The sequence below is a fragment of the Corvus kubaryi genome, unplaced genomic scaffold, assembly GCF_017639235.1.
Source record: "Corvus kubaryi isolate FWS band 111438036 unplaced genomic scaffold, C.kubaryi_AGA036_p1.0 135, whole genome shotgun sequence".
Lineage (NCBI taxonomy): Eukaryota > Metazoa > Chordata > Aves > Passeriformes > Corvidae > Corvus > Corvus kubaryi.
The window spans coordinates 2,792,305-2,810,523 of record NW_024580669.1 but is presented as its reverse complement, the minus strand read 5'-3'; the positions used below and the strand labels follow the sequence as shown (position 1 = coordinate 2,810,523).

General features: G+C 46.7%; 1 protein-coding gene across 2 annotated transcripts in view; it reads left to right on the top strand.

Moving 5' to 3' along the window:
- The first annotated feature begins 832 nt into the window (after positions 1-832).
- SFMBT2 (Scm like with four mbt domains 2) overlaps positions 833-18,219 on the top strand; it is a 105,626-nt gene continuing 88,239 nt past the window's right edge. Inside the window, exons 1-2 of one of the 2 annotated variants that reach the window (XM_042052650.1) lie at positions 833-1,028; positions 13,896-14,056. In XM_042052650.1, the coding sequence (XP_041908584.1) occupies positions 13,951-14,056 (106 nt within the window). In that variant the 5' untranslated portion in view covers positions 833-1,028; positions 13,896-13,950. Of the gene's footprint in view, positions 1,029-1,698; positions 1,823-13,895; positions 14,057-18,219 lie in introns of those variants that run through there. The other variant, XM_042052641.1, reaches the window with a different exon arrangement.

The following is an 18,219-nucleotide window of genomic DNA, read 5'->3' as shown; positions in this document are numbered from 1 at the left end:
GGGCTTCCCCAGGTGTGAGACCACCCTCCCTGCTCCTGCAAGAAGGGATGCTCACAAAATCAACCTGGAAACTTCAAGCCTCGGCTCAGAAATGACCTGAGAAAGGCAAGTGGAGACAGCACTTGCATCTGAGCTTGAGGGGTGACGTAAATTTGGCAGCCCGGGCGTGGGGACGGACACAGCAGCGTTTGGGGTTAATTCCAGGGTGGAAAGGACAAAGCCCAGGACTGGTTGCTGCCTCGAAACAGGGATATCCCTTCCCTCCACTCTCCTCCAGACCTGTTGAATGTGTGTTCCCTGCACCAACCCCCACCCCGGAGGATGCTCCAAAAGCATCCACTTGAATTCTCAACCGTACCAATCATGACGGCAGGGAGGCAGGAGCTGGGGCTCTAAAAATCCCCATCAAAGATGCTTTACGCAGTCCCTGAGCAGGGCTGCAAAAGGGGAGGCGAAAACCCTGCAAAATTCACCCCCAGCCCCGCTGCTGAGCAAACCGGGACAAGGGAACCTCTGGGATCTGCCGGCGGCCGGAGCCCCCCGAGAAACCCCGGCTGCAGAGGGGGGGTTTATCCCCATCCCACCCATCCCTGCGGATTTTTCTGGCCCCCCCGAGGACCGGACCGGCCGGGGTGGGGGGCATGGACAGTAGTGTCTGGCATAATTTTCCAGCCCTGCAGCGGGGCTGATTTCTCGAGACGGGAGAAAAGAGTATGTGTACCATCTGAAAAATCCCGCAGTGTGCCTGTACGTGCAAACACCCCCGCACCAGCACGGCCGCGCACACCGGCGTGCAGCGCGATGCCGCCGTGAATGCCCCGCAACCGCAGAGAAAGGAAAAACCATCAAATAACCCGAAAGAAAAAAACCCATCCAATAACCTGGGGAGCAAAGGAGGGAAAGTTGTGCGTGTCCCTGCGCGCCGGGAGGGCGGAGGGTGCCCACCAGTTGATTTTGCATCCTGCCTTGTGCCTTCGCCGGCTTTTCTTGATATATTTTATTTATTTTCTGCAACAGGGAATAAACAGGTAATGCCGGAGCCCGGCGAAGCGGAGGGAACGGGCGGGCTGAGGGATGCGGTGCATTTTTTGCTTTCCCTCTTTTCCCTATCTTCTTCCCCCATCTCTTTCCCTGGAAGTTTCTTGGCGACACGAAATGAGGAGGAAAAGCTGAATAAAAGGTGGCGGGGAGCGATGGGGAGGGCAGGCTGGGAGGCAGCGCTCCGGTGTTGAAGGCTGTATGATATTTTATGGCATTTAACACGCGGGCGGCCAGTCCGGGATGCCGCTGCGCGCTGCCCCGCGCCGCGGAGCGCGGCCGAACCGCGGCATCACTTCCACGCGTGGATTGCATCCCTCCCTTCACCCGCTGAGCCCAAATCCCCGGCGGAGGCGCGGCTCGAGGCGCGGAGGCACCGCGGGCGCGCAGCGCGGCGCAGCCGGGGCGGTGTGGGTTGGGATGCGAGCGGGATTATTTTTAGGGATTTTTTTTTTTTTTTTAATCCCTTTCCTTGAAACTGCTGAAAAAGGTCACCGAAGGAGTTGGCTGCTAAATATTGAAAAAAAAAAAAAAAAAGGAAAAAAAAAAAAAAACACGCAACAAAAAAAAAGGGAAAAAAAAAAAGAAGAGAAGAAAGAAAAAAAAAAAAAAAAGCCCTAAAAAGAGCGGCAGGCATGCGCACTGCGCGGATGCCATATTGGAATGAGTCTGCCGCGGGTGCGGGCGCAGGCACGGGTGGGCTCCGCTCCGCGCAGCACCGCGCACCGCTCCGCGGGGGGGGAAAAAAGGGGAAAACACCCCAAAATAAGCCAAACTCGCACAGGTAAGGCACCGCGCCCGGCCGTCCCCCGTTCCAAGCCATCCCGGCTGGCATTTCCCTTTATTTTATTTATCGGGTTTGGCAGCGCTTGGGTGGAGAGAGTCGCTTTCCCCTTTCCAAGATGTATTAAAAAATCTGTATAATTTTTTTTTTTCTTTCTTTTTAAAGCGCGAGAGATGTGTGTGGACTTCTCCCCCTTTTTTCCAGAGGGTGAGCCCGTGGTGGAGTTGTTGGAAGTGTTGGCGTGCCGGGGCTGAGCCCCCGGCCGGGACCGGCGCTCGGAGCGCGGCTGCCGCTGCCCGGCTGCGCTCCGCGGGCCGGGAGGGTCCGCGCTGCCTCTGGGATCCAGCGCAGGCGTGGGGAGCTTTCTTTTTACCTCGACAGATCGCATTTTAGATGCTCCTATTTCCTTTTTTCCCCGCTTTTTCCCGCCCTCCCTTTCCCCCTTGTTTTCTATTTCCCCCTTATTCTTTTTTTCTTCTTTTTTCCCTCTTATTCTCTTTTCCCATCTTTCTTTTCCTTTTTATTTTTAATTTTTTTTCTTAGTACCTATGATTTTTCTGCTTTCCTCGGGCGACCTCCTTTCAGATTTACGAGGCTGATGCACATCTCTCGGAAAGAGTTATTTTGGGTGTGCGGGTGGGTTTCTTCTGAATCTGTGGGGGAAGAGGAGGGGGGTAAAAAAGCTGCTGCAGGAGGCGAGAGGGAAGGGGGGGAAAAAAAAAAAGAGAAGAAGGCAATCAGCTGTGCCAAAATGTGCAGCCCTGATCTAGACATATTTTCCCGTAGCGCTCCCGAACTGCGGTAAATGAATATTTATAAAGCTTGTTCAACATGGCGGGTTAAGGTGTCTTCAAAAACTGCAAATAAACATTTTGCGAGGAGAAGAAGAGGGAAGGCGGGGTGCCGCGCGTTTGGTTCAACTCTCTTTTGTTGCTCGGAGAGGTGCGCTGGGGGATTCAGTGCGGAGGGATGAGGATGGATCCCAATTAAGGGTCCTCCCCCCCGCAGGACCCAGCGGTGGGAAAAGTACCGGAGCATTTGTGTGTGCTGGGAAGGGACGTGTGGAGTTGGGAGCGCGGCCGATTTGCCTTTGAATGCCGAAATTGCAGGCGTGCCATGAGGAAAAAAAAATAAAATGCGCCGGGAGACGGAGCGCTGATTTATTTTGCATTAGCCGTAGACTTGTCGTGGGATGAGATGTCCTGTTGGAGCTGTCAAACCTTCCTGGGCGCAGTCAGCCGGGAATGTCTGGGGTGGGATTTTTTTTGCTTTTTGCATGTTTTTGTTTAGCAAAAACACTCTGGAATTGCTCCACGCAGAAATTTGGGCGGCAAACAAGTGACTTGAGCAGTGTGACCTGCGCCTCTCTTGCAGAGAAACCCTAAAAGCCCCACAGTGACGGAGGCAAATCGCAGCTTTTGCAAAGCAAGAGAAGGACTTTGCAGAGAGTTCTCAGGGAGTTGTCTGTGCCCTTCCCCGTTGCCTTTTCCAAATGTATTTTCCAGGGGATTGGAGGAGTGAGGCTGCCTCAGAGGCAGGGAGAACTTCCCCGTTCCCGTTCAGGGAGCTCAGTGCTGCTGTTCTGGGGCTGTTTGACCGTGGCTGTAAGATGTTAACTTTGGAGCATCGGTGTTTTGAAGTGCGGGAGGCAGTGGGATGCTCCAGCTTCGCAGGCTGTCAGTGCCTGGCTGTGGATGGAGGAGCCGGGGAGAACCCAGGAGTGGCTGAAGAGCTGATCTGCTGCTCATTTCCCTGTGCCTCTTGGAGGTGCTCCCCAGAACCTCACTGTGATTTCATTTAGCAGGAACAGTTGGAGATGCTGTTTGCACACCTTGTCATGCAGGGTGAGGTTTCCCATTCCAAAAGGGCTCATCATGATCCATCTGCCCTCCCATTTTCCCCCTCCTTTCTCCAGCTCCCGGCAGGACCAAGCTGGCTCAGGGATCCAGCAAGCTCACACTGGAGCATGTGGTGGTGGGGAGGGGGGCAGAGGAGAAGATGGGGGTGACATTGTGGTTTCTTATCAAAATAGCAGAAAATGGTATTAATTATAAGCAGAGAGGCTTGGAGGACAGTTATCAAACTGTGGTGGGATTTGAGTGGCAAAATCCAGAAGCTGCAGTGGGGTTTTCTTTGGGGTGGGAAGGGATGGAACCATTGCAGAAGGGGAAGGTGTCTTTGCTCTCTGCTTCCTTGCATCTCCCCATCCCCAACTCTGCTGCCCCTTGGACAGGACAGCTTCTAAAACCAGTTTGTGCCCTGGTGCTCTTGGGAAGAAAGTGTGGTAGCACAGTGGTGACCTGGTGTCTGAACAGAGAAGCAGCTTCTCCTGGTTGTGTGATGGGGACGTGGAAATGGAAGGGATTTGATAGGGTCTCTGGAGATCCCTCTGAAGCTGGGGCAAACCTTCTCCAAGGAGTTTCTTCCTGCAGTGCCAGAGAAGGGTGCTGGCTAGGATTTAGTGCAATTTGTTTTCCTCTCTGGAAGCCTTCAGGTGAAAACAAATTTGATTTCCTTTGCTGGTGGCAGAGTAAGTGCAGGCGAGGCAGGTTCTTTCTCTGAGGTTGGCACTGCTGCCTGGGTGAGCAGGGGTGCAAGTGGCTTTATTCCTCCTTTTTTTTTTTCCCTCTCTCCAACAGATTATTTATGAAAGGGAAGAAAACATCATCACAAGTCTAGTAACTTCAGTGCTTATAAAGGATTAGGTCCTAATAACTCCTGCGATAAGATGGAGGCTTGGTGTAATCTAAGTGAAAATCTAAAAGCCATGTAAATAAATGCAGCAAAGAGCTATAGCGGGATTGGTACCTTGTACACAGCAAGGAAATACCTTTTTAATGATTTTTAAGGGGTGCACAGGATAGTGGCACAGTAAATATATTATTAGCAAGACAGAGTAATTTCAGTTCTATATTGAGGAAACATTTGCAAATATTCAGCAGATGTTCCATGTGGCAGAGGTGGAGAGTGTGTTTTGCACAGATGCAAGAACATCTGTAGAAGACAGTATATAGTTATATAGCTGTGATTATGAGTGATAATTGACTGGCTGGACAGACAGTTGATGTTTTGATGACGCATTTATTAAAACTTTATGGAGGTGTTACTAGAAATGGGATAAACACCACAAGTGCCAATGCTTCAGACTGGGATGCTTTTCCCCCACTCTTGGCTTGTGCTGTGCTGAGCTGGTGTATTTTGGGTCACTGCTTCTGGCCTTTCAGAGCTGTGGGATACTGGTCTGATACGCGTGAGGGGCTGTGATGTTACCCTGTTGAAGGACAGGAGATGGTAGAGAAGGTGCCATCTTGTTTCTCAACAGATGTGAAGAAATCCTTGGCTGTGAGGGTGGGGAGGCCCTGGCACAGGATGCCCAGAGAAGGTATGGGTACCCCTGGATGCCTGGAAGTGTCCAAGGCCAGGTTGGACAGGGCTTGGAGCAACCCGGGGTAGTGGAAGGTTTCCCTGCCCGTGGCAGGGGCTTGGAACAAGATGGTCTTGAAGGTCCCTTCCAGCCCAAACCATTCTGTGTTTCTGTGAGTCTTCAAGGACTTTTCACTGGTTAAATTGGGGTGGGGTAAGCAGAACCATGGAGAGTGTCCGAGGAGGTTTGCAAGGATGATGATGGTTGAAGGAGGTGTCTGGTCCCTGACTGTCCAAGTGACAAAGTAAAGGAATTGTGGAAAACTTCAAAACTTGTGACAAGTAGCCAAAGCTTGAAGCAGAGGAGCCAGAGGTATGTTCATCAGGGTTCACAGAAAAAAATTAATGTGGTGATCACAGGGTCCATGTTTTAGATGACCTAAAGGTGTCAGAAGTATTTTATTACTATAAATATTGATGCAGAGTCTATCAGCTGGTGCAGCAGGGTCCTCAGTGCTGAAAATGAAATGCTTTTGATAACAGTGATGCCACCTGAAATATGAGTTTGTTCTGTCATTGTAACATCTGGTCCCTGGGAGCAGGGTTCTTTTAGGATTAGAGTAGCTGATGGTACCTTGTCAACATTTAAAACTCTTAATTTGAAACTGTTGATCTTTGCATGACAGACCCTGATGAAACCTGTCAAATACATCCTATGGGTTTTTTTGCCAAAAGATTTCTCTTTCCTTTATTTTCTGTGTCTTGAGGTATGACTCCTACAGTGGTTAAAAAGGTTTGAGTTACAAAATAAGGAAATACAGAAATAAGAGTGAAGACTTTGTCACTGACATTTAAAAAACTCCTGAAAAATTCTATTTTGAGATTGGCCTTTTGTAAGACCTCAACAAAGCATTCTTGTGAAGGCTGGTTTGGAAAATGTGTTCACAGTGTACTCCCATTTTTATGAATCAGAAGTGTTGCTCTAAAATTAAATAGTAACAGAAAGAAAAAGAACCCAAAACCAAGTAATTCTTGACAGCTGACCCAGAGATCAATTCTGAGTAGGTGTGAGGCTTAAAAAAAGTATGTGCAGAATCCTTGCTATTTTTACTCCCAATTCCTGCTTTCATGACTAATATTCTTAGCATCACTGGATGTCTTGTGCAAAGGAGCCCTCTTTTTCTGGGTAAAGTTCTGAGACCCAATTTAAATACAAGTTAATTAGAAAGTCTTGCATTTATTTGCTTGGCAGGGAAGTGGAATTCCCTCCTAAAATCCAGGAGGTGACATTATACTTGCCCCTGCAGTGTAGGAGATCAGACAGGACAACCATGGGTTGAGGATCCTTAAAGTCTAAAAGGTCCTAAGTCCCTTGTGGAGCCTTTTGGGTAGAAGGCCATATCTCTCCTAGGTGCATGAAAAATACACCTTTAAAGAAGGTTCAGGAAAAAGCAAAAATAACTGGTTCTTGGAAGGTGTTTTGAGCGTGGGATCTCAGGGCAAGTGTAAGATCAGACTGCAAAATGCTTTGTTGGGATGGTGGTGGGGCATTAAATCTGGATGCTTTGCAGCAGTTCTCATGTTCACATGAAAGGGAATCCGATTTGTTTTTGGAGAAATTGGGTGGAATTAGCCCTGTAAATGGGACTTGTAGGACTCTATGAGTTAAAATGTCTTGTGCAATTTGGGTCTGGATAGACCTTGGCAGGGGTCTGCTGGCTGCTCTCCCGTGTGCTTGGCCAAGGGAAGGGTCCTCCTCTTCCTGCTGTTGTACTGTGAGGTGGCTGGAGATGGTTGTGGGGGCTGGATTTTTAAACATTTTTATTTTTTTAGCAGATCCTGCCAGTCGGTGGAGCTGCTTCTGGATGCAAAGCACTGACAGGGATGTAAGTGCATGTAGGACTAAGAGTCCAAGCACTGATCAGCTGTGCTGTTTAAATGAACCAAACAGTGCCAAGATCTAAAATGTCATTTTTTTTTTCCTAAAAAGTGTTGGAAGCAGATGGCAGATGTTTCCTGGATTCTGGTTTGCATCTTGTATTTTTTTTTTTTTTTTTAAATGGCTCTGACTGCTGCAAAGGCGTAGAAGGCAGAACTGATTGCCCTGGACAGTGGGAGTTTGGTTGATGAGGGACTTCTGAACTGGCCTCTAAATTAAGTCCGTGAAAACAGCGTTTTGTGATTCCTGCTGGGTGACTTCTGTGGCTGGGCTGATTGGTCACACTCAGGGGGTCTGACTGATTAATTTGGTCCATGTGGCTGGTGTTTCGAGGTGATACATCAGGTGATGGGGGCTGGACCTCAGTGATCCTTAAGGTCCCTCTCAGCCCACACCACTCTGTTCTGTGGTTTTACCTAAGGAGATGAGATGTCTCAGGATGATAAAGCAGCTCTGTGTCTTCAAGTTACCCCTCTCAAAGGCTTCCTAGTTTCAGCTCTGTTTCAAACACAGAGGTGGAAGAAGACAGAGTGTTGCACATGATTGTTGCTGTGTTTGTTCCTTGCAGTTCCTTTTCCTGTTATAAAGGGCCCCAATCTTCTTCGTGGCCCTGGCTCAGGTGAGAGCTTTAGAAGATGCCCAATCTTAAATATGCCATATTTCCAAGTAGTTGGTGTATGTTGGGTGCTTAGCAGGGATAGAAGTGCTTTACCAAAATGGGAAATTGTGGAAATTGCCTGTGGAGTCGTGGAGAAGGTGACAGAACAGCTGGAAACAGGAAATGTTAGTATGTGGTGAGCTCCTTCTCCTTGGCACGTGTGCTTCATGGGATGCTGAGCGTGGGGATGTCCAGGGTTCACAGGGGTGATGGCAGGCATAGAGGTGGGGCAGCAATACCTCCTTGCCCTTGCTTGTAAAACATCCAGCTCATTCAGAAAGAAAACTTAATCAGAAAGTGCTTAAATTTTTGAGGTTTGATCTAGTCTTCAGAGAAGTTTGTGGCAGGTTTTGGCTTGGAAGTCCATCTCTGGGGTCCTTAGGTTTTATTTACACACAGGACAGCTAAGAGGGGGATCTGTACCCAAGCCTGGGTGTCTGCCTGTTATCTGTCTTTTTTTTTCTTACTACTGCAGGGCTTTTTGCTGTAAACAAGTTAAGAGTCTCTAGTTAGATTTATTTTACTTCCTGTTATCTTATCTTACTACCATTTATCTCAGTGTGTATCCTGGACTCGGGAGCATGCCAGCTAGGGAGGATGAGAAAATTGCTTTGTGAGACAGGTTTGTCTCTGTTGGCATCAAAAGTGTGAAGCTTTTGGCACCAGTGCAAGAAGAGAGGAGAGCAAGGACCAGCTGAGTTACAGGGACTGCTACCACCTTGCATAATCCCTTATCTGCCATGTGCTTTCAGAGAAGTTTGGTTCCTGTCCTTCTCTGACTTTGAGGTGGACAATCCAGGCCTTCCCTACTCTGGTGGTTCCCTAGTTTCCTGTTCTTGCATGTTTTCCCTCCAGACTGACTCATTTATTTTCTGCTGCTGCTCAAATGTTGACTTCAAGAGCAGAAAGATGAGCCCTGTTGAGTGGCTGGAAGGGGCCTTGTACAGACCATCCCATACCCCAGGGCAGGATTAACTCTACCAAGATCACTTTCTGGACAGATCAGCATCCTGACTCCTCCAAAAAGCCCTTTCCACAGTGTATCCCACTTTTTTACCAGATTCATTGTAAGTGATTTCTTCTCCTGCCCAAATCAAATGTCCCCTCCCTGCAGTTTAAACCAAACTGCCTTCTTTGATCCACCAAGAACATGGAAAACACATTATATTCTTTCCCCATTCAGCTGTTTTTTATGTATTTGAATATTGTGAAGATTCCTGGTTCTCTAGAGTACATGGTATTTGTTTCTTCCACCCTAGAGTACAACACAGAGCTGTTCAAAGCAGTAAATTTTCCCTTATTAAAATCCTATGGGGTCTTCAATATGAAAGAGAAATTGTCACTTGATATAAGTGAAAACATTTGGCGAGGGAAGCTCTCAAATAAATAATAAAAAACCCCTCACAGGAATTTGGAATAAAAGGTTCTTAAGAGGTTTCCAACTTGTACTTTGTCTGAGAGGAGAGACAGGCCCTTTTTCTAGGAGGTAAAACTGTGCCTTGATGTGTTCAATAGCCCTTTTGAGTGAGCTTGCACTGCATTGTGCGGATGCTCAGGGATGTAAAAGTTGTGGAAGGCTGCCACTAGCAGTGCATCCTGGATCATGTCCCACAGGGATGAGTCCCCCTTCATCCTGATCCACGAACAGCACCAGTACCACATGGCATTTGAGCATCTCCCTTCACTTTGTCTAGTGGAAGGTCTCCCTACCCGTGGCAGGGGGGTTGGAACCAGATTATCTTTATGGCCCAACCCAAACCATTCTATGACTCTGATTCAGCTTGTCTGCTGGGGAATTTGGATATTTAAAATCTTAACAGGTGCTGTGCAAGAACAGGAACCCCCCGAGGGCTGTTCATCTCATCTGAATTTCAGGTGTCTGACTTGGACCACTTAAGTCATCCTTTGGGCATGATTTTTCTTGGCTTGGTTTAGGCCAGATACTTGGAAAAGGTTCTTCACCCAGAGCGTGGTTGGGCACTGGAACAGCTCTCCAGGGAAGTGGCCACAGCACTGAGCCTGACAGAGTTCAAGAAATGTTTGGACAACACTCCCAGACACATGGTGGGATTCTTGGGGTTGTCTTGTGTAGGGCCAGGAGTTGGACTTGGATGATTCTGGTGGGTCCTTTCCAGCTCAGGATGTTCTGTGATCCTCTGACCTTGCAGCCCTGCTGCCACTCTCAAGTGTCACTGCGCTGAGAGGTGGGAGCATCTCCAGTCAACGTCTCTTGCTGGATTTTGGAGGGGCCAAAATCAGTCCCAGTTCGCTGGGAAAGCAGTGGAAGTTATTTCTCCACTTAGCATTACATGGGCACACCTGGTTCACCATTCAGGCAAGAGGTTTCAAGGATGTACGGTCTTCTTTGTCCTTCTTGTGTCAATCCCAATTAACCAAGTTTGTATTTGAGGGAGAAAGTAAATTTTTCAGGGGTACCTTTAAGCAAGAGCCCCAGGGTGCTGGATTTGTGTGTGGGTAAGGGACCTCTCCCTACAGGGAATTACTCCAAAGGGAGAAAACCCAGGACTGAGTTGACAGGAGAAATGTAAAATGGTGTGAGGAAGCCAGTGCTGGTGCTTGTACAAGGAGCCAATATTGATACAGATGACAAGGCTGGAGTTAAAGGCAGGGCTGAGACTGACAGCCGTGGGAAGAGGGAAATAAAAGAGATTCTTTATTGTATTGCCTGGCTTTTCCTGCCTGTGAGTTAAGAGCCTGGATCTGAACTAAATACCAAGGGAATGGGAACTGCGTGGGGGGAAGAATCGGATCAGGCTGAACCACCACTGTGCAGAAACAATGAGCAAGGGATCTGAAACCAGGGAATTTCCCCCCTCCCTGCTCTCTCAAATGCATTTCATAGAATTTTCCTTTGTGCTCCTGCCTGGTGTAATGTCACCTCGAGCCTCTTTTGGTGCTGTTTCCCATCACCTTGTTCCCAGGCTGGCTGTGTGGCTTTTGTGGTCCTTGATTCGGTTTCCAGTGGATTTCCACTTGCAGAGGAATTGGAGTACAGTGGTGTGTGCTGCTTGTGTAATGTTGATGATTGCAGGCCAGCCAGCGTGCTACTGTTAACAATATGGCTGGGGACTCTGTTTGAAGTGTTAATTAGCAGCAATTAATAAGAAGTGAAAAATTAATACCCTGTGTCAGCTTTCTTTGCTAGTTAGTTATATCAACACTAAAGCTCAGAGCTGTTTTGAAGCTGGTGTTTGCGTAAGAGTTTGGTCTTGTTGTCATGTGGTATCGGGAGAATATTGAAGTCCTCTCCTACCCTAATTTGTAAAATAGTTATTCCCAAAGTAAGCCAAGTAATGGCCTCTAATAGATCCAGTTTCCTTGGCATGTGGGTGCTCTCGACATGACATTTGAAAACCAGTAAGTTGCCCATAGCTTAAGCAAAAAATACATTAAAACAGAGTTTAAAATAGAGTTTAAAAACCCAAACATGTTGATGATGTTGCTGAATGTGCCTCAGAGGTTCTGTATTTCCCCCCTCTTAACTAAAGTGGGCTCCAACCCAGTCCCAGATGGGGCCACTGAGGGTGGGTTCCAGTTGTGTTGCAGACACCTTGGGCAGGTTCCTGCTGGTTTGCCCATCCATTTTCCATTTCTGATGGGAAATTCCATGATCCAGGGGTTTGAGTCCCTCATAGGTCTGGTGGCAGATTTGAGGCTTGGCTGTGTAAAAAAAAAAAAGGCAAGTATTGTTGTTGTCTGGTAGGGCACCTTCAGCTTTTTATCAGCTCATAACTTTGTTTTATCAGCATCATAGAGGCATCACGAGATTTAACTACAATACCAAGAGGGTTATGTTCCTTCTTGGTATATATATTGTTACCCGTGAGCTCTCTTTAAGATGGTGGATTTGTTGTGTTTAAATTGATCTCTCTGTTCTTTGAATTTTTTTGGTAGACCTGGGTTACCTTCCATCCTTCTCTGGTCCCAGGCAAAAATGAAAACAGCCATGTCCACCCAAGGTTCATCTTCAGCTGGCATCTCCCCTCCTCTCACATTTAACAAGCCTGATGTAAAATCCTGATACTTAACTAATTTATTATTAATGATATTTATGGAAGTGTTCTCTACCAAAGGAGAAGTGGGGTTTTTTTGGCTTTCAGTAAACTGACTGCTTCTAGTTTCATGGTTAATTGAAACTTAATATACACTGGGGATGAGTGATGTGTATGTTCTGAAGTTAGCTGCACTCAGAACACTCGGAGTCTATAATACACTTAATTCATTAGCAAGTCTCATGTCAACAAAGAATGAAGATGAAGTGCTGTAGTGGCAGTGGGAAAAGGGTCGTATTTATGGATAACTGAAAGTTCAAAGAGCATTTTGTGAAGAGACCAACAACCATATTGCTCTGAGCTGGTTTATGATCTTCCTTTTTAAAAATACTTTTTTATCTTTCATTAGCAGGTTCCTTTGGGGTGGGGAACATGAATTTCTAACTTTGCCTGAACAACCTTCAGTGGGGGGTCGAGTCAGCTGCCTTGGTAATTTGCTTCCACCAGTGATTTTTCTGTGAAACACCCGTGGTTTTTGCAGGGTTTAATTGCAGCTGTGATTGCTCCAGCAGACAGTCCCACTGTGGTCCAGTTAATGGATATCAAACACTTGACATGCTCCTCGTCTTTTTCGCTTCTGCTATAACTGCTCACACACGTCTGTTTCTTCTTTTAAATTGCCGTTGTAGCTGCCTTAAAAACTGGGAGTGAGAAATCCATGACAGAACACTCTCCTCCTTTCTATTTTATAACCATCATATCTAGTCTTCTAGAATATGCCTCCAGAGTAGTAAAAGTTGAAAAAAATCCCATATATTTTTACAATCTTATTACACCCTGCTTTGCCTGGCTTCTGGCAGTAAACTTCTTTCCTACTTTTAGTCACACATTTTGCAGAGCATTTGGCATGGGTGCTGCCAGCACAGTCCTCTCTGTCCTGCAGGATTTGGAGGCTCCTCTAACAAGCAGGACCAATCCTCCCCATCAGATATTCTGGACACACACCTTCCCTACTGCCTGTCTTTGCTTTAGCATATCTTGTGTGAATAGCTGGTTCCCTCTGTGCCCATAACCCCAGCTCTTGGTTTCTCTTTTTCAGTCGTCCTTTGACATCTCGTTATTCATCAGCATCTCAGAGTTTTACTGAAAAGCTCACTTTGGAGTTCTTTTTAATCTACTCCTAAAGGTGTATCTCGGGGTATTGCTTGTCTGGTGGCTTACTGGGGCTGGAAATGCAGTTCTCATTTAGTCTGGTGTCTGATGCAAAATCTGGTCAGCCTGGATGCCCTTTCTCATATAATTTTTAATTTCTGTGTGTTTTTATTCCACTTTGAATTTACTATGGTCATTCCTTCTAGAAGAATCTCCTCTGCTAACGTAACCCAATTTAAAATGAGTTAGTATTTGCTGCCCTGCATGTTAAAACTGGTAGTTACCTTAGGTCAGTCTGCATTCAATAAACAGTTGCAGCTAGCACTATTTCATGAGGGTATCTGCATTTTGCATGCTCAGTTTTATTTTTTAGAGTTACTTCAGTCTCTCTCTCTCTCATGAGTATTTTTGCTTCAGTGTTTCCTCTGTTTCATTATCCCAAATCTCCCCATTTGGAAGTTTGAATATTTATGGAGTGAGATACCTCACACAGTGTTAGCCATCAAAAAGCTGGAAATCAAGGGCTGAAATGGGTGGAAGATGGTGGAGATGGTTCTTGCCTTTTTTTATTTGTTTGTTTTTTTACCATGGGTTGTGCTGCCTTGTGGGCTGATCCTTCTCTCTCTGTTGGTGGCATTGGGAGCTGGAGGGAACTTGGAGATGTGAAGCCTCTGAATACTGCTTATTTCATTATTGTTGCTGTTGATATTATTGCCACTATGGTCCTTTTTTGTGGTTTTCATCCACCCCCAGCTTCAGCTTGGAGACAAGAGCAGGATGGAAGGGTCACCATCAGAGAGTCATGGAATTTTTTAGTCTGGAAAAGGCATTTAAGATCTTTTATTCCAACTGCATCCAGATGGGATGACATGAGTACCGTTGGGAAAGGCTGAGGGAATGGGTTGGTGTAAAATAAATCACTCATTGCTTTTTTTATTTTTCCTTTAGCTTGTCCTCCTTGCTGCAAGATGAATTAGGAAGGCAGAGCCTCTTCCTCTGAGCCATGGAGACAAGGGCATCCTTCATTGCCAGCATGAGAGAGACCCAGCACCTCTCCCCAGAGCAGGATCCCAGCCCAGCCAACGGCGATGGGGAGCAGTTTGATTCAGGTGAGCTCCCCCTGCCCTCCACGAGTCCTTGTCACTGCTGCAGCTCATCACAGGTAGAGGTGGGGACAGCCATGCTGCCAGGGAGGCGTTGGGAATGGTTGTACAGCTCCAAACCCTTTTACAGTCTTAGGGATTCGACTGCGTCCTGCGATTGGTGGGAAACAGGAGCTTTTCTTCTTCGGGGTCTCTTTGACAATATGTATCAGCTATTCAAAATTTAAACAAAAAGCCATGGAAAACTTTTCTCAAGGCATCATATTGTGTTCTCCCAGCTTCCCCACCATTTTTTATTACGTTGAAGTTTTGTGGTTAAGAGAGACGAAACAACCATTCAGAAATTACAGCATTTCTCTTCTGTTTTGACCTGCCCCCTCATTTCCTTCACTGTTTTTCAGAGTGCTTCAGGTGAGGGGGCTTCACGAAAACTAGACCAGCCAGAGGAGAGCTGGTCACATGTTGTCCTTGTGCTCATGACTGGATGCTTTGTAGTGTTCTGGGAGGGGCTCCCGAAGCTGAGGATTTGCTGTGCTAAATTTGTTCATTCCGTGATAGATACAGAAAAGTGGATGCTACATTCTGATGATTTCTGATGGAATTAGGTGCTTTAACTTCCCATATCCGGCCTTAACAGGAGGAGACCATGTCATATGATGAAAAAGTACAGTCTGGCTAGACCTAACCTACTTTCTTTCTGATGCCAAGCTTTTCCCTGCTTCTCCCTCAGCATGACAGACATTTGGTCACCCAGCCTTCAGTTTCTGCACTTCTTGTAGCAGCTCAGTGATTTTCCTGTTTCCTTGGACACCAGGTCCTTGGATTTCCAGCGTGGACACGTCCAGGGTGATACAGTCACCCTGGATCTGTTTTAATCTGTGGAACAGAGATGGGAGCCTCTAAGATGAGGTTCAATTGGCCACCCATAGACCTTTTTTTGGGAATGAGAAGAAACTGGCCTGCAATGCCTAAATTTCTGTGAGGATAAGGATTTTGATGGCTCTTCCGAGGCCATTTGTGGTTGATCAGGTGTCTGTGTGTCTCCTTGTCCCCACCCCTCGTCTGTGAGCACTTCAGTGTTCTATTCACTCAAAAAGTCATGTATGTGTATCTAGCTGCTATAAATAGGATATTTAAGCAATTTGCCTTAAATACTTTCTCCTGCAGTGAAGCTTGGGGGAAAAAAAACAAACTTGTGTTTCTGGAGCCACAGAATTTGGGTATTTTATCCCCTTTTTTTCCACAGCTGAGCATCCCAGGGGGCTGTTAACAGCTGGAACAGTTGCATTTTTATGGTGTCAATGCACGAGCACTTTAAAGCCATTGAGAGGCTCGCAGATAATGACTTGTTGATTTTATTTGCCATCCTGGGCTTGTTTATACATCACTGTATTGTAAACCAGCCAGCCTTGACTCCTTCATTAAGAAAAAGCTCTGGACCTAAGTACCAATAATTGGAAAGGGAGCTGATATGTAAAATAGGTTTAATGCCAGATTTATCACCTCTCAGGGGGTCCTGTGCTCCTCAGCTGTTGGGTTTTTCTGATGGATGAGGAGATTTATGTGCAGCCCTGTTGCATGTGTAGGTGGTGTTGGGTCCTTCGGGCTTGTCTCATCCCAGTGCCACTCTGTGCCTGCTCTGGATGCTCTCCTGCCAGAATTCCAGCAGAGAACAAAGTCCATTAAAAAACCGTTTTGAAAACATACAGTCCCTTCAAAATTCGTTGTGGTGAAATGAAGCAAAATAAACCACTGATGCTGTGATAAATGAGTACTCTGACATTATTTTTACGGACCTTGTAAAAGTAATTTCCTGATAAAGTCTGCAGATAAAACACGGTAGAGGAGCCAGGCTGGTGATGTGTCAGAGAGGAATGAGCTGACAGGGAGGGAAGGCTGCAGCTCTCACTCTGCCTCACCTGCTGGCCTTGCAGCCTCTTTATTTGGGTTTAGAAAGGAGAGATCTGGGTGATACTTTGTTGAACAGGTGCTGTTGAGAGTTTTGCTGGACAGCATGTGAAAGAACCTGCCAGCAAATATCTCTGTGCTGGCCTGTGGCAGAGTAGGTCAGGGTTAATAAGGTTATGAAGCACAGCAGGACTTCATGCATCCATAACTAGCACCTATTTATATTTATTGAAAAGTTTTGCCAAATTCTGGAGATGACTTCGACCCCTGGAGACATTGCTCCTTGCAAGGGCTGGAGATTAGGCACTGAACAGACTAAAAACCTCTGCTCCCACTGCTCTGTGGAATGAATCTTTCCCATAAGATTGCTGAGGAAGGCTGGAGAAAAGGAGACATGCTGAAGGAGGGCTTGGCCCACAAAGGAGATTAGAGCAAAAACAGGAATAAAGATTGAGAGTACACAGAGAACATCCTGGGCTGAGGGAAAGGGCACCTGCTCTGAAATGGAAGTGTCTGAGCAGGACAGAAGAGAGCCCAGGGCTGACCTGGAAGTGATAGAATCACAGAATTATTTAGGTTGGAAAAGACCTCTAAGAGCTTTGAGTCCAACCACTCCCCCAGCACTGCCAAGGTCACCACTAAACCGTGTCCCCAAGTGCCACATTTGTGTGTCTTTTAAATCCCCCCAGGGCTGGCGACTCCACCCCTGCCCTGGGCAGCCTGTTCCAAATCTCCTGTCCATGTCCTGAGGTGGAGATGCCCTTGGGGTTGTAGAGCAGCCCATCCCCAACCCCACAGACACAGATGGGTGTGGGAGCAGGGAGCAATGAGGCAGAGGGGATGATGCACTTTTAGCTTTTCATGTCAGGTGCTTCTGACTTTTGGTGGGATGGGGGTTGGTTGTGCTCAGGGTAAAAAGGTAAGCACTTTTAAGCCTGGAATGGATAAGCATATGTGCCCATCTACTGATGGACTAACATACTTGGTTTTAGAGGCCCAGCCTTTGAAATCTCTGCACCCAGCTCTTCTCTGTAACATTAACTCTGCAGGGTTGCAGGCATGAAGGCTGAAAAATATCCCTGTTCATCTAAATTGCCTGCCTGCACGATACAGAATTTTTCCACCAAGCTCCTACCTTGTGGTTAAGTTGTGGCTTATCATTCAGTCAAGGTTGAACAAAGCCCTCATTCTGGGTCAGATATCTCAAGTAGAGCCAGCTTCTGTGCCTCAAGGTTTTTTGCAGGGACTGCAAAAATGAAAACGAAGCCCAGTCGCATTGAATGCGTTGAATTTGTCTGGTTTTGGATTGTAATCATGGAGTTGGGTTATTTCTTGCTGAGTTGAAGAGTCATCTGGTAGCCTCTTTATCACTGAAGTAAATGTTGATTTACATCTCCATATTTAAGCAGATTATTGGAGTTTAGGGCAAGGAGTTAGACTTGATGCAGCAGCGTGCAAGTGTTTAACAGTGTTGACAGCTCAGCTTTGAACTCCCAGACGGATCTTTACCCTCCAACAGCTCTGTCTCAAAAAGCCTGTTCTGATCCCCTTTTTCCCCCCTCACCTACGTGGGTCTGGTGCCACAGGCAGCAAATAAAAACTGAGTCTTCCCCTTTTAATAATGAGAGATTCCCCTTGCACAACATAATTTTCTCTGGTCCTGGAAACTGGAGACCTGTAGCAATAATTGCAATAAATTAACCCTGCCTTTTTCTTCATAAAACTGTCTGGGGAGGGTTCTTAATTCAGTTTGTCATGAGTCACTTTAATTACATCATGACCACGCTGATGAATGTTTGGGCAGGTAAAGGGTCTCTGAGAGTTTGCCTGATAAATGCTTATTGCAAAGAGCTCATTGCTAGACTGTAAATATTTTTGCTCTGGGGATGAAACTGGGCTTGCAAGATTGCTTGGGAACAAAATGAAAGCAATCAGATTTGGCTGATTTTCTGTAAGTGAAAGAAGATTTATTTTTAATTATTGCTGTGTGCGTTTCTGTGATGGTTTGGGGCCTTGGCTCTGCTCAGCGTGATTATAAAGAAAGAAAAGAAAGAGTGGTCATGTCAAGCCCTTCCTGTGGGGAGGGATTGTGTGGGGCAGCAGTGTGGCTGGGCAAGAGAGAGTGCAGAGTCCCAAATCTGAAGGGGAGCAGGGAGCAAGAAGGCTGTAGGGGTCTAGTGAGGTGTGCTGGGGGGTTTGGGGAAAAGCAGCTGTAGTCTTGGGGGAAGAGGGAGGCAGGGGGGGTTTATCTGAGATTTATG